The 14,568-nt window shown below is 51.5% G+C and overlaps 1 protein-coding gene across 1 annotated transcript in view; it reads right to left on the reverse strand.

The window, feature by feature from the left end:
* The window catches only part of TPBGL (trophoblast glycoprotein like), a 1,865-nt gene extending 1,076 nt beyond the window's left edge, over positions 1 to 789 (reverse strand). The window contains exon 1 of the mRNA XM_017885208.1: positions 3 to 789. Coding sequence (XP_017740697.1) covers positions 3 to 545 — 543 coding nt within the window. The 5' untranslated portion in view covers positions 546 to 789. The remainder of the gene's footprint in view (positions 1 to 2) is intronic.
* Positions 790 to 14,568: the final 13,779 nt, after the last annotated feature.

A 14,568-nucleotide genomic window follows, 5' to 3' on the forward strand; every position in this document is an offset into this window, starting at 1 on the left:
GCCAGGCCCAGCAGGCGAAGCTCGGCCAGAGGGGCCAGCGCAGCGTCCAGCGCGGCCAGCAGCGCGGGGCCGCCCCGTACCAGCGCGTGGTTGAGCTGCAGCGAGCGCAGCGCGGGCAGCCCGCGGAAGGCGCCACCGCCCAAGGCGCGCAGCGGATTGTGGCTGAGGTCGAGCGCCGCCAGGCTGGGCAACCCGTCGAAGGCGCCGTCCTCCACCACCTCAATGTGGTTGTGCGTGAGGCGCAGCGCGTTTAGGAGCGGCAGGCGCACGCCCGCCGCCTGGTCCCCGTCCCCGTCCGCGTCCCCGCCGGCGAAGGCGGCCGCGCGCAGCACCGTCAGGTTGGCGCCCACGATGGTGAGGTTGCGCGCGTCGGGCGGCACGTCCCGCGGAGGCTGGCGGAGCTCGGCGCCCGACGCGCAGCGTAGCAGCAGCTTGGGGCCGCCGAAGCAGTAGCACTGGAAGGGGCAGGGTGCCGCGGGCTGGCTCAGCGCCGCCGCCACAAGCAGCAGCCCGTGGAGCCCCAGCTGTCCCGCGCGCGGGGCCATCGCGGCCGCCCCCGCATCCAGCGCCCGGGCCGCAGCGCTCACCAGTGAGTTGGGAGCGCCTGGTGGGGGGCACGGGTGGGGCGAGTCCTTGACCCGGAGCGGCTGGCAGTCCCGGTCGGTCCGTTCGTTGTCTCGAAAGTCCGAGGAGCCGTACTTATTGGCTGACTGGCCGGGGGCGAGAGGGGTCAGACGGGGAGCGGAGCCCCCCGCCCCCGGTGCCCTCGCCCTGCGAGCCGGCCTCCGACTTCCGCGGCCGCTCCAGGCTCGGAGCCGAGTGGGCAGGGTTTGCTTCCCCCCTCCCCGCCTCCCGGCCTCCTCCTCCGCCCCCAGCAGAGTCTCCGCTCCCTCTTCGCCGTGGGAGGCGGGGTGGGAGGCTCCCAAGAATCAGGGCTGTCGGCTGCTGCCCTTTCTCTTCACCCTCTCCGCCCCCGCCCACCCGGGCTGCTGAGAAGTTTGCCTCCTGCAGACTCCGACTTGGTTTCCCCCTCCTCCACCCCCCACATTTAAGCTGGGTCCTTCCTCCTCCCTCTCCAGCACGTGTGGGGCGGGGCCCGGCTGCGGAGAGCGGGCAGGTGGGTCACCACCAGGGAGAATTCGGGGGTTGGGGAGGACTTTAGAGCTGCTCCTACTACAGAAGGAAGGGATGAGGGGTGGGCTGAGAAAGTTACTTATTTTCCGGCCTCTTCCTAAGGCAGAGAGACTGGAAAATCCCCGGTCTCTGCTTTCTCCTCTGCGACCCTAGTTCCATTAGACCCGGCTGTGTCACCACCCCTGTAGGTCCTGTGGGACCAGCTTTTTCTCCATCGCATCCCATCCCATTCCATCCTCAGGAGAAGTCTGTGGCACCTGCTCCCCTCCCACCCACCAACTCTGGCTCCTCTGCCTCTGCCAGGAGTTCCCCCATCTGGTTTCCTCCACCGGGCTGGACTCCTCTGCCAAGCACTGCCCTAGGCACAGAGACACGGGGGTGTAGTGATTCTGCTCTTTGCTCTCATTCCCTGCCCCCAAACGTCTTAGACTCCTGGGATTCCGTTGAACACCATCAACCAGTCCCTCCAGGCTTCTCCGCCTGTGAGTGGGGTTTGGGGCACCAGAGGTTGGGAGAGCAGGAGCAGATTTTGCAGCACGGAGTGGGGGGTCTCAGAAAGGGCCAAGGCTGAGGTGGGGGCTGAGCTGTTTACAGATTTGTTTTGTTCTGGATTTTTTTTTTTTTTTTTTTTTTTCCAGAACTGGGAAGCTCCAAACCTGATTTAAAGAGACAGGCTCCTGAGAAGGAAGCATTCCTGGCCTTAGCATGAATTATTCAGGCTGGAGAGGCTGACACTTGATCCGCAGGCCATTCGGGTATCAGCAGAGCTGCTTGGGAAAGAGGCTCCCCCCTCCTCCCAAGAATCAGTCTCTTTCTCCTGAATTGGGGACGGTTATGTTGACTCCTTCCCTGAGGTTATATTTAACAGATCGACCAAAGGATCAATACCACTTAAGGAGAAGAGGCAGACCCTGCAGTGGCCTGGGTCTTGGGCAAGGACCAACATTAAGGGGCAGGGCTGGTGATGGTGGGGGTTTCCCAGGTCTCCCCTCCTCCCAACCCTCTCTCTTCCCTACCCCTGTCATAACTCTCCCAGGTATGAGAGCTCAGATGTGCTTCATGCAAGTCCATGCAGACTCATTTGTATGTGCACATAGGATTGTAGGTTTGAGTGCGTCCTGGCATGTGTCCATAAACTGATAAAGACATACATATTTGAATATGCACACTTCTGAGCCCATGCAGGTTCCTGGGTACATTCTCAGAGGGCAAGCTTACAGGCCCATGCATAAGCCATGCCAAGCATAGGGACCCAGAGATTGGCTAGCACAGTCAGACCCTACTCCTCCTGCCCTGCACCATGCCCTTGGTCTGTGGAGGTAGCAGGCTGGTGATGTCTTTTCTCACATGGGCACACGTACTCAAGTAGATGCCATTGGGGCTGGGCCCCCAGCTGTAGCACTCCCCTAAACCCCGGCCCACACAGCAACATGTCCAGTTCTGACATCTCCCCTGGTAGGAGGCACTGGGTCATCTTCACTTTTGTGTTTCCAGTATAGGGACTATCATCACAGGAGAGTGTGTAGTGCAAATGACAGACTGAATGAACAGAACAATCTGTTTCCTTGTCTGCTTCCAGGCCCCGCTGATGCCCACCCCCTCTTCTGCTCCCCAGGAAAGGAGTTGCGTGGCCACAGGCACCCTTGATTGGGGGGGGTGCTCGACACCTCATTTGGGGAAATGAGGCGTGGGGAGAATTTAGAATCATCAGGTGCCAGAGAATAAGGCAAATGTCCTCTGTATTGCACAAATGGGGAAATAGGCCAAAGGAGCCCCAAGGCCCCTGTCAAAGTTTCAGGGTTTAGCCTAGAAACGTGGCCCCAGGGTCCTTGCCCAGGACTCTGTCCAAGATGGTGGGGTGCATCTGAGAGGGTCCTGCACCACAAGGAAGTTTTATCCTGACCCCAGGAAGCTAAGGCTGGGAGTGGATGCCGTGGTTGGTCTGGTGTGACCTCAGGCTTGTGTCAATCTTGGGCTGTCACCTTCCTCTTCTGTAAGGTGGATAGGCTTTGAATTCCTGTTCTTCCTGTTCGTCTCAGGGCTGTTATGATAAAGTGAATTGAAAGTGCCTCAAAACAAGAAAAAACATTTCACCTGGGTCTGGGGGCCTGGCACCCATGCTGCCAGACCCTGGATAAGGCGTTGCCTCTCTCTGGGACTAATAAGCTCCCTTGTCATTTTTCCCTGTTCCGTGTTCTTTCTTCTCCAACATAGCAAATTTGTGGTAGATGTTAATAACATGAGTTTCTGCTTGTCTCTCTGTATGGCCTCTACTCAGCCTTCTCTCCTCTCTTCCCACTTTGTATAGGTGTTTCCCTTCTAAATTCTCCTGGAACCAATTTCTCACTGTCCAAGTTCCCCAAGGAGTCAAATCTGCGAGCCACTGGGGCTGAGGGATCTCTGTTCTTTGGAGGAACAGCGCTCTCCATCTTAGATTTGCCAGTGTTCAGTATGCCTTAAGTGTTCAATAAATGTGTGTCCACTTGAGTCTGAGGCTGTGTGTTTATTCTCTGATGCATCTGGTGGAAGTCTCTTCTCTCGGACTCTTTCCTGCAGCTGGGGTGCTCTCTTGATTCTGTTTCTCCAGTCTAGTCTGCTGTCCCTCAGGACTTGTGAGTTTTGCCCCCTTCAGGGAGCCCTCATGTCTTCGCTCTCCATCCTTTGAACTTCATTTATCAATCAGAGGGTTAAGACTCCCCTGATCTTCTTGACTGTCAGCAGCTGGGGCTCAGGACTGGTCTAATTTCTTAGGAATCAGTACAGAGAAGGCACCAGGGGACATTTGCTGGATGAAATAATGATTTAAAAATCTGTGACTCGAATCTCCCATCCCTATGAGGCAAGCTCGGTGAGGATCACTCATCTACACTTCATACCAGGAGATAGCCGCTCAGAAATGTTAAGTGCTTTCCCTAAGGCTGCACAGCTGACTGGGACCTGAGCCCGATAGAAGCTCAGGTTTCTTGCCCATCTCCTTTGCCGCAGCCCCCCTCGTCCTAGGATCCCTCTCTCCTGGGAGTGTGGCTGGGTCAGATCCCAGGGGAGCCTGTGGGCAAGAAGTTCACACCCTTAGGGTTTCCTTAGGACTCAGAAGAAGCAAGGTACCCCTTGCCACCCATGCAGAGTGATCATCTGCCCTGTGCCCAGATGAGTATCCCCCATGTCAGCCACGCTGGATCTCCATGCTTGAATTTATTACTCCACTAGGTCCCAGAGCCCCTCTGTGAGTATTCCAAGATGTTGTCTCTACCTGAGCCTCTAGTGCCTTCACTGGGCCTTTTCTGCTGGCACAGACCCTGCTCTTGGTCAGCTCCACTAAGCCTTGGTAGGGAGCACAGAGTGTGATGACATCCCTGAGATCACCCAGCAGGTAGCCCCTTCTCCAGCTCCATTTTGTCATCAGAGGTGTGTCAATATTACTAAAGTCCTTGGACACACCTGTTTCCCTGTTGCAAAAAAGTGTGTGTGGATGGGATGGTCTTGGGGGACCTAGTGGTCTTGTGCCCCTTGGCTTTTTAGGGATGGGGGTCAGGGAGGGGAAGGTCATACTGGGATTGGCCCAAACTGGTGCCCCCACCTTCTCAATATGTGACCTTGGCACCACCCCAATTAAGGCCTTGGTTGCCTGACTAGAAATTGGTAGGGGTGGCCTGGGGTCCTTCTGGGGTGGATGCTGTAGTGTCCTGAGATCCAGGCTCCCTTTGTCCTCTGTCCCAGCAACCCTCCTGCTGCCTCCCTGTCCCTCTGTTTCCCTCTCCTCCAAGGCAAATGGAGGAGCAGCAGGCGGCCTGACGTGATGAACTCAGCCATGAGGTAGTAGTGGGGGAGGCCCCAGCTTCTCTCCTCTTGCTTGACTTCCTTGCCAGCAGGGATGGGAAACTTCACTGTGGGCCTTGCCATTCCCATTTCTCACTCCCCCTCCCCTCCCCCCTGCTGCGAGACACAGGAAAATCCATAGGCCCAAGATTCATTTTCTCCATTGAGTCAGCAGAGGCCCCAGCAGAGGCCCGCGCTGCTTCTGAGGGGCAGGCAACTGGCTTTTAAATAACTCTGATATTTAATACCCTCCTCCTCCGTTCAGTGGCCTGGGCCTCTGGGGAAAGGCTAGAATAAATAAGCTGGATGCATCCTCCGAAAGTCCTAAATGTTCTTGCTCCCACCTGTCTTCTCCCCAACCCCCAACTCTCAGACCATTGGAAAAGATGACTCCTTACTACATCTGTACCTTGCTTTACAGTTTCTAAGTGGTGCCCAGGCTGGGTTTGTTATCCCAGTTTAGAATGGGAAATGGACATTTAGAAAAGGAGAGAGATCCCACTTGACTTTTGGTCTTTGCTGTTGGCTGGCTGTGTGGCTATGGGCAGGTGGGTCCCTGGCCCTCCCTGGGCTTGTGTTTCCTCATCTATGCTGCAAGGTGGTTCTGCCATTGGGTTGTCATTGGTCCCCTTGGCTGTGTAATGTTATGATTTGCTGTGCTGGCCTAAGTCTCCTTCCCTAATGAAGCTTCTGTTTCTGGACTCCTCTTCAAGGAAAGGCTAAAGAGCAGAGCTGACTGAGGCTAAAGGCCAGCTAGAGTCTGGCCCCTGGGATTCCACTCTGTTGAGTCAGGGACAGGAGTGGGTAGGGGAGACAGGGAAGGGAAAGGAGCAGAGTTGGGTGCCTTCCCTCCCCGCCACTCCCCTCCCCTCCCCTTTCGTTATTTCTTTTTCTTTTTTTTTTGTTTTTTGAGATGGAGATTCACTCTTGTTGCCCAGGCTGTAGTGCAGTGGCATGATCTTGGCTCACTGCAACCTCTGCCTACCAGGTTCAAGCGATTCTCCTGCCTCAGCCTACCTAGTAGCTGGGATTATAGGCATGTGCCACCACGCCCGGCCAATTTTGTATTTTTAGTAAAGACAGGGTTTCTCCATGTTGGTCAGGCTGGTCTCAAACTCGTGACCTCAGGTGATCCGCCTGCCTCGGCCTCCCAAAGTGCTGGGATTACAGGCGTGAGTCACTGCGCCTGGTCCCCTTTCGTTATTTCTTGTTTTTGCCAGTAGAGGTTGGGACAGACCAACGGCAATAACCTGTCTTGATTCTCTTAAATCCCAAGGTCTCTGCCGCTGTGGATGCAGTTTAATGAGGTGGGAACAAAACCCTCTTCTTCAACTGTGCCCAGGCCCAGGCTCCTGATAATGGAAGTTAGTGGGCCCAGTTCTCCTGGCTTTGCCACTGTTCTGCATTATTCAGAAGACAGGGATTGATATCTCTGTTGGCTATATGAGAACACTGGAAGGTTAAGAGCTGTGCTTGGGGTCATCCCAGATTAATGATGGAACAGGGCCTATAATCTAGGTTTTCTAATTCCCAACTCGGTGTTATTGCCACTTCCCTGATCCAGGCAGGAAGTTGTGGCCTGAGGGATGAGCATGGGAGAGGCAGCTGGTTCTCTAGGGGTGACTTTAGTTTGCCCAACTTCTTTAGCCTCCTCTTGGGTCCTCATGCTATTCCTCAAATGTACTGAGCCTTCTACTTCTAGAATCACAGAATCTTGGAATCAAAACATTGACTGCTAAGAACCACAGACTCAGAGAGCCATAGAACTGTGGTCTCTTTGAATCAGAACAAAGACTTAATGCTGTTGGTAGGATGGGTGGTGGTGAATGAGACACTTAGAGCTTGTAGTAGATTGTTATATTGATAGTCCAAAATGAATTCTGCCTGTCTAAGTCCATACTTTTATGTTGTCCCTCCCCACACTGACTTTGGGTTGGCCGTGTGACTTCCTCTGCCTCTGGTTAATGAGACATCAGCAAATGTGATGCAAGCAGAGTCTTAACAAGTGCTTGTGCATTGGGATTCACCTCTTCTTGCTCCCCTGAAACTGCCATGTGTAGAAACACAAGCATGCCTTTTAGAGGAAGAGACCAGAAATAAACCATACCAGCTGAAGACCAACCAGCTCCCTGTTGGTCTTCCACCTGCCTCCAGCCCCCTGAGTGACCCCAGATGAGACCAACAGAACTACTCAGCTGACCTGAGCCCAAATTTCTGACTCACAGAATTGTGAACAAATAAAATGGTGGTTGTTTTAAGCCACTAAGTTTTGGGGTGGTTTGTTACACAGCAGTAGATAACTGATGCAGAACCTCATCATTGTACGATCTTGGTCATAGATTCAATATGCCCTGACAGTCACAGCATCATGGAACCCCAGGGCCAGAAACGAACCACTGATGTAGAATCCAAGGAACAGGAGAGTCCTGAAAACACCTTAACTCCCACCCAGTGGTACCCTCTTCTTTCACTGTCAGACCACGTGACCACTCACCATCTTTCAACATTAAGCCCTTTCCCCACCCACAGATGTCCCTTATTCTTTAGTGTTCTGCCCATTGTGTCACACAGTCTTCTGGTTCCACCCCTCAGCTGGCTTCTCAATCCCTGCTCTAGGAATCCTTCCCATATCGATCTGTTTGCTCTGGTCCTGGGAGCCAAATGTGGACTTTGTGGAAAGTAGTCTTAGTATTCATCCCAGTTCCTAGCACGGTGTCTGGCCCAGAACTTACCTTGAGGACAACAACAAGCACCACCAACCACACTTCTCACTTTCTGCCCTGTTGCCTCACAACTGGCAGTCCTGGATCTGTCCGTGGTCCTGAATGTCTTTTTCCGTCTTGCCACTGTCTGCATCAGACTGGCTACTTCCCACATTCCCCAAATTCCATTGTTTCCCCCTCCCCCATATATAGATCATTAACCTGGACTATTAAATGAAAAATAATATGTGGTGATGATGATATATATTAATTAGGATTAGTTTCAACTATATGCGTCAGGATGCCCAAATGAATTTCTTAAATGATAGAGAAATAGAAGTTCAGTTTCTTTTTCTCTCATGAAAGTCCAGATGTGGTAGCCCAGAGTCTGAATGGTCTCTCCAAAGTCATGAGGACCTCACATCCTTCTAGCCTCCCACTCTGCCTTTCCAATAGTCCTCATTGGCATGGTCCAAATGGCTGCTAGAGCACCAGCCATCACATCAGATGGCAGATGGAGGAAAGCTATAAATAAGGGTACCCCCTTCCCTTCATTGGCACTCTCTATACTTTCATTCAACACTTTCACTTACATAAGCACACCTAACTAGCTTTAAGAGGCTAAGTAAGATAATGTGTCCAGCAAAAAGTTATGGTTCTTATTACTGAAGAGGAAGAAGAAATAGCTATTGAAAAGCAACTACAAATCTCTAATATTAGTAACGGAACAGAGGTGTTGATGGTGACAGAGATTGTGGTATAATAGTTGTAGTGTTAGTAATGGTGATGGTAATAGTGGTGGTGTTGGTGGTGGGAGAGTGGGGGTGATAATGGTGATGATAGCATGGATGGTGATGAATGAAGCTGGTGGCTGGTAAAACTCAGATCCAGGAGCACACCCTCCCTTACACATTAGCCTGGACCAGGAGAATACTGGGAGATGGACCTGGTGACTACAAAGTGTCTGAGCCTTGGGGCCTGCTCCAAGCCATGCAGGAGTGATTTCTGGCACCCCTGCTATTTGCACTTCATCAGTTACAAGCCTCCCTCCTTCTTGGGTACAAGTCATCCCCAGCAGAACATGAATCGGATTCCCCCTATCTAGTCTGGACATAACTCTGGAATGAAAATTTTACACCTTAGGGATGTGAAGCAGGAAGGGCAATATTGGACTTCCATTTATTAGACAGTAAGCACTGATGGAATTTGTGGTTATAGTCAAGGAAAGCTTTGCTATGAAATACACAGAGAAACACATGGACACGTAGCTTCAGAAATAGAATCAAGTCATTACAAAAACAGAGAGAGTTACAGAGATGGAGAAAGAAACAGGCCCACAATCAGAAACCAACAGGCACAGACACATTAGTCTCACAAGGATGGCCAATCTGTCTCCCCAAAGAGATATGGATACCTGGCCATCTTTTTGTTGTTGTTTGTTTGCTTGCTTGCTTGTTTGAGACAGGGTCTTCGTCTGTCTTCAAGACTTGAGTGCAGTGGTGCAATCATAGCTCACTGCAGCCTTGAACTCCTGGGCTCAAGCGATCCTCCTGCTTTAGCCTCCCAAGTAGCCGGGACTACAGGCACATGTCACTATGCCTGACTAATATTTAAATTTTTTTTGTAGAGACAGAGTCTCACCATGTTACCCAGGCTGGTCCTGAACTCCTGGTTTCAAGCAGTCTTTCCACCTGGCCTCCCAAAGTGCTAGGATTACAGGTATGAGCCACTGCCCCTGGCCCACTCAGCCATCGTACTCCAATGGACAACTTTCATGTTACCAGCTGGGTCCTATGCACTGAAGATACCTAGGAGCCAGAAATAACAGTGATGAGGGGCTCAGAGGTCAGTAACCAATCACAGAAGCGGGCAGTCTGACCTTCCATGCCGCTCTCATCTACAATGTGATATTGCACTAGAGCACCATGGCCTGTACCAGGCTTTGTGACTGAAGGTGATCAGAGGGGCGAGGCTTGGGTAGGAGGGGGTGTGTCCTCCAGGAAGTCTCCCTCCAGGGGCCCAAGGACACATCTGGAAGCCATTAACAGAGGGACCATCAGGCAGCAGGCTCTGGCTCCAGGTGAGAAGGCGTGATGAGAACATGTGGCAGCCTCCCGCTTGCTGGAGCTGGCACATGGAGGACACCTTGGCACTGAGTAATTCCAGAATCACCCCCTGCCCAGCACTCACCTAGAATGTAGAGCTGTCCACAGGGCGGGCCCTGGAGCTCACCTCCAGAACCTTTGGTGATCCCACCTCCAGTTCACCTCCCGAACCTTTGACGCCGGCTTTTCTGACCTCTGTAGTGACACTCTTTTTCCAGAAACCCATCCTGATGCCTCCTTTGTCCCTCCCCCCTTAGTCTCTTTCCTTTTCTGCTTCTGCTCAGAGCTCCTATAAGACATTGCTCTGACAGGCCTCCCATTTCCATTGATCTGTGCTTCTTTGGAAGTGACAGCCCTGCCTAGCTTCAGCTGCCGCAGTTCTCCTCTCTGTCCTGCTGGAGCATCTCCATTTCATGGCACTTGCAGTCCTTTCCTAGTGATTGAAGATGTTTGGGTCCCATGTTGGGTCTCAACCCCCTTGCTGCTAACCCTTGGTCCTGGGACTCATATGAATGACTGTCAATTAATTTCCTGCCATTGCAGCACTGGAGCTCTGAGTTCATGATGGAGCCCCGAGAGATTCCACTCTGCAGACAGATCATCTATTACCACCAGCCCGTACCTGCAGAACTGGGGGCTTCTGCCACCCTGGAACTTCTCCCTTCCCAGCATCATGTTGGCTGTTTACCAGGACGTTCTGTTCCTGGCTTCCCCCAGTGGGTCTGGTTCTAGGTTGCTGGATTTCCCTGACTGCATTTCAGAATGATAGAAAAAGCATTTAGTCCCAGGTGGGGTTGGGATAACTTCTTCCAAGCCCATACAGGTATAATAGAGATCTCTGGGGGTCTCTATGAGCTCGTCACTCACCGGAAGGCTGTGAGTGGGCAGGGAGACCTTGAAGGCTGGCCAGTGCAGTGATTATTGGCTGTCCCACATATTCCTGGACATAGGACACGAACCTCAGAACAGATGGGTGAAAAGCAAGTTGTGTAGGCAAGAAGTTCCCTTGGGGCAACCCCAAACTCTGGGTCTCAGCAGCCCCCACAGCTCAACCAGGATAAGCAGCTCTTACCCTGTCCTTAGCACAAGGACTGGCTGTGATTGGAGCCTTAGCTTTGCCCTGCCAGTGTGTCCCCATCCCTGCCCTGGGGAAGGGAAAAAGAAGCTAGTTGGAAGTTCAGAAAAGGAAAGACTAAAAAGGAGGCCACAATCAGCACTAATTAGCCACTGGGAGAGAGGAAAGGAGGTCAGAGGACTGAGTCTACTTGTGAAAGAAAGCATCTGGCAGGCAGAGCCCCGGTTGGTCATCACCCTCGACTGCCCAGCATGGGTTTGGCCCCACACAAGCCCAGCTGACACTGCCCCAGCCCTGCTAGGGGCAGGGCTCCACCTCTGCCCATATACCCTGTTCAGATCTTCAGACCTTCTTCTCTGGAAGAGGCAACTGGCTAAAAGGAAAGAGGGAAAGAGGGGAAAGAGGGAGGGAGGGAAGGCAGGCAGATGCGATTGAGCACCCAGTGTGTGCAGCGCACTGAGTTGAGAGCTTTGCATACAGGATTATGTTTAATTCTCACAATGGTCCTGAAATGTGATTACCTTGGCCCTCAGCCTCCCAGGTAGCTGGGACTACAAGTTTTGAATACAGAGGTGGACACTCCAGGTTAAGTAATTGATCCAAGATTACTGAAGAGAGTCTGGTTCAGGCTGTATATGCTGCAGTCTATATTCTCAGTGCTGTGCAATGAGCACTTGGAGGGCAGAGCCCTTGCCCGAATCATCTCTGTGCTCCCAGTGCTCTGCCCAGGCACATGGCAAGTGCTGAGAAGAGCTGTTGAACTTGACAGGCAGAAGAGGCTGAGCCAGGAAAGAACACAAAAAGAGGGAGACGGAGGAATGGTGGAGGTGCAGCAGGTGACTCCCATCCCACGGGCACCATGCAGGGGACCTCTAGGGGGAGCTTTCCTGGGGCCCAAGACAGCCTTTTACCCAGCCATGGGGGGAGGCAGGGAAGGTTGAAGTGGGGGAACATTGTATTTATTCTTTCCTCTTCCAATTCCCAGGTGGTTACACTGAAGCAGAAAACACAATGAAGAACCTTTAAGCTCTTGCTGGAGCCAAGCCACCCATGCTGGAGCCAAGGCAGATCACCAGCAGGCCAGCTGGCCCAGAGTCAGCTTGTGGCCCAGGGTTGGGGGACCAAGGGGTGTTGAGGGGAAGAGGGCCTCTGGGTACGGCCACTGTGGGCATGATGCCCTTCCACATGGGCTGGACCTTCTGGCAGGGCTGAGTGTCTCTAACGAGGAAGACAGGCAGTGGCATGGGGGGAGGGAAGTGTATCGTCCTGTGTCCCTGAGCACCCCAGTAGCAACTGGGGAGTAGGAGAGACACACTGTGGGTCAGGCCGACTTCACATAGTGGCTGAATCAGTCCTCACAACCATCACCCTGAAAGGTGATGATTCTCAGTCCTGATTTTTTTTTTTTTTTTAATGGAGTCTTGCTCTGTCACCCAGGCTGTAGTGCAGTGGTGCAATCTTAGCTCACAGCAACCTCCACCTCCCGGGGTTCAAGCGATTCTCCTGCCTCAGCCTCCTGAGTAGCTGGGATCACAGGCGTGCATCACCATGCCTGGCTAATTTTTGTATTTTTAGTAGAGACAGGGTTTTGCCATGTTGGTCAGGCTGGTCTCTAACTCCTGATCTCAGGTGATCCAAAGTGCTGGGATTACAGGCATGAGCCACCACATCCGGCCAGCCATAATTTTAAAGATGAGGTACTGTGGCTCACACCTGTAATCCCAACATTTTGGGAGGCCAAGGCAGGAGGATCACTTGAGGCCAGGAGTTTGAGACCAGCCCAGGAAACTTCGGGAGACCTTGTCTCAACAAAAAAATAAAGGTAACTGGGCATGGTGGCACATACCTGCTGTCCCAGCTACTCAGGAGGCTGAGGTGGGAGGATCGCTTGAGCCCTAGGGGTTGAGGCTGCAGTGAGCTATGATTGCACCGCTGCACTCCAGCCTGGGTGACAGAGCAAGACTCTGTCTCAAAAGAAGAAAAAAAAAATGAGGAAACTGAGGCACAGAGAGGGTAAGTAACTTGCCTAAAGTCACAGTTGAGTTGGAGGAGGACAGGGATGCCTCCCCTGGCTGTTTGGCTCCAGGCCTGCTCTTAATCATTATGATCTCCTGAGAGGAGCAGCGAGAAGCTTGCCTGCCTGCACCCCCCAGCAATTAAGGACCCCTTGGTATTGTGAAAAAATGTCAGTGGAGTGTGTCTGATTAGGCTCATCAGTGCCCAGCATGGGACACATGTGTTTTTAAGATGGATCACCATTATCCCTGGCTGAAGAATTGCATGGGGTTTTCTAATTACAAATTATTCCTGCTGGATTTCATTATGCTTCCTCTAGTACTGGCTTTTTGTATTTTCATTAATCTTGTAAAACTTTGAAAATCATGATCAGCCAAGCTTATTTTCTAGGTCTTAAAAATATACAGTTAAACTTTTATTAAGACACAGTATTGTTATTTTTTTTAAAGTTAATGTTTGACTCAATATTATAAAACAGCAATTACTTGAATTTTACCATTCCACAATTATAATGAGTCAGAAGAGAAAGTTGAACATTTATCTTCCTATAGAAAACCTTCTTTCACTCAGAAAGCAAATTTTCTGTGGTAGAGAAAAGTTTTCACTTAAGTGTTTTAAACTGTTTTCAGCCAACAACCAAGTAGGCAAGTAGCCTGTGTTAATTTCATAATTTCTAACTGAGACTTTTCACTGATCACTGAAAATTCTTCCAGTTTAACAGCATTAACAAAGACAGCAGAAAATGAATGGTATATATCATTTTAAAAAGAAGAATATAGTTCAAATCCTAGCTAGGAAAAAAAAAAATTAAGAATAAAACGTAGTGATCACCAGTACCAAGCCTAGGTTTACTTAAAAGAAGTCAGGCTAATCTCTCATCTCTCTTGCTTTGGGAGAACCAAAATTGCAATAGATCAGGGGTCTGTTGAAGTCTTGAGAATCTTGATTTCAAAAAGGCAATTGGAACATCTGCCAAGGGACTTTTTTTGTCTTTGAGACAGAGTCTTGCTGTGTCACCCAGGCTGGAGTGCAGTGGCGCAGTCTCGACTCACTGCAACTTCTGACTCCCGGGTTCAAGTGATTCTCCTGGCTCAGCCTCCCAAGTAGCTGCAACTACAGACACCACCATGCCCAGCTAATTTTTGTATTTTCAGTGGAGACGGGATTTTACTATGTTGGCCAAGCTGGTCTTGAACTCCTGACCTCAGGTGATCCGCCCACCTCGGCCTCCCAAAGTGCTGAGATTACAGCGTGAGCCACCATGCCCAGCCTCCCAAAGTACTTTTATGGCAAGCTACAGTCAAGATCAAATTGTGATACACTAGGGGAATCCCTGGCTGCCTGGACAGCAGGTGGTGGAGAACAGATAAGTGGATCAATGGCAGCTTAGAGGGAAGACTAGTGCCCTGCTCCGGGCTTGGTCCTCCCTGCTGTCTTGCTCAGTCTGTTGTGTTTTTTCAAGGACTTGGATTAGGCCAAATAAAGCATGCTTATCAAATCTCGGGGGGAGAGTGATTATGTCAGACGGCAGAACTGGGTTTCAAAATGATCTGGATTACCTTGGCCCATAGGTGATGACCATAGGTTCATGTTCATGGAGGTAAATGTCAGGTCCTCATCAGGGCTCAAAGGTTGGGGTGAGGGAGAGGAGAAGGAATTATTGAGCACATACTTCGTGCTGTATCCTAACGTAAGATATCTCAGTTGATAGTAAAAACCT

This window comes from Rhinopithecus bieti, unplaced genomic scaffold (genome assembly GCF_001698545.2).
Source record: "Rhinopithecus bieti isolate Rb0 unplaced genomic scaffold, ASM169854v2 scaffold_14549, whole genome shotgun sequence".
Lineage (NCBI taxonomy): Eukaryota > Metazoa > Chordata > Mammalia > Primates > Cercopithecidae > Rhinopithecus > Rhinopithecus bieti.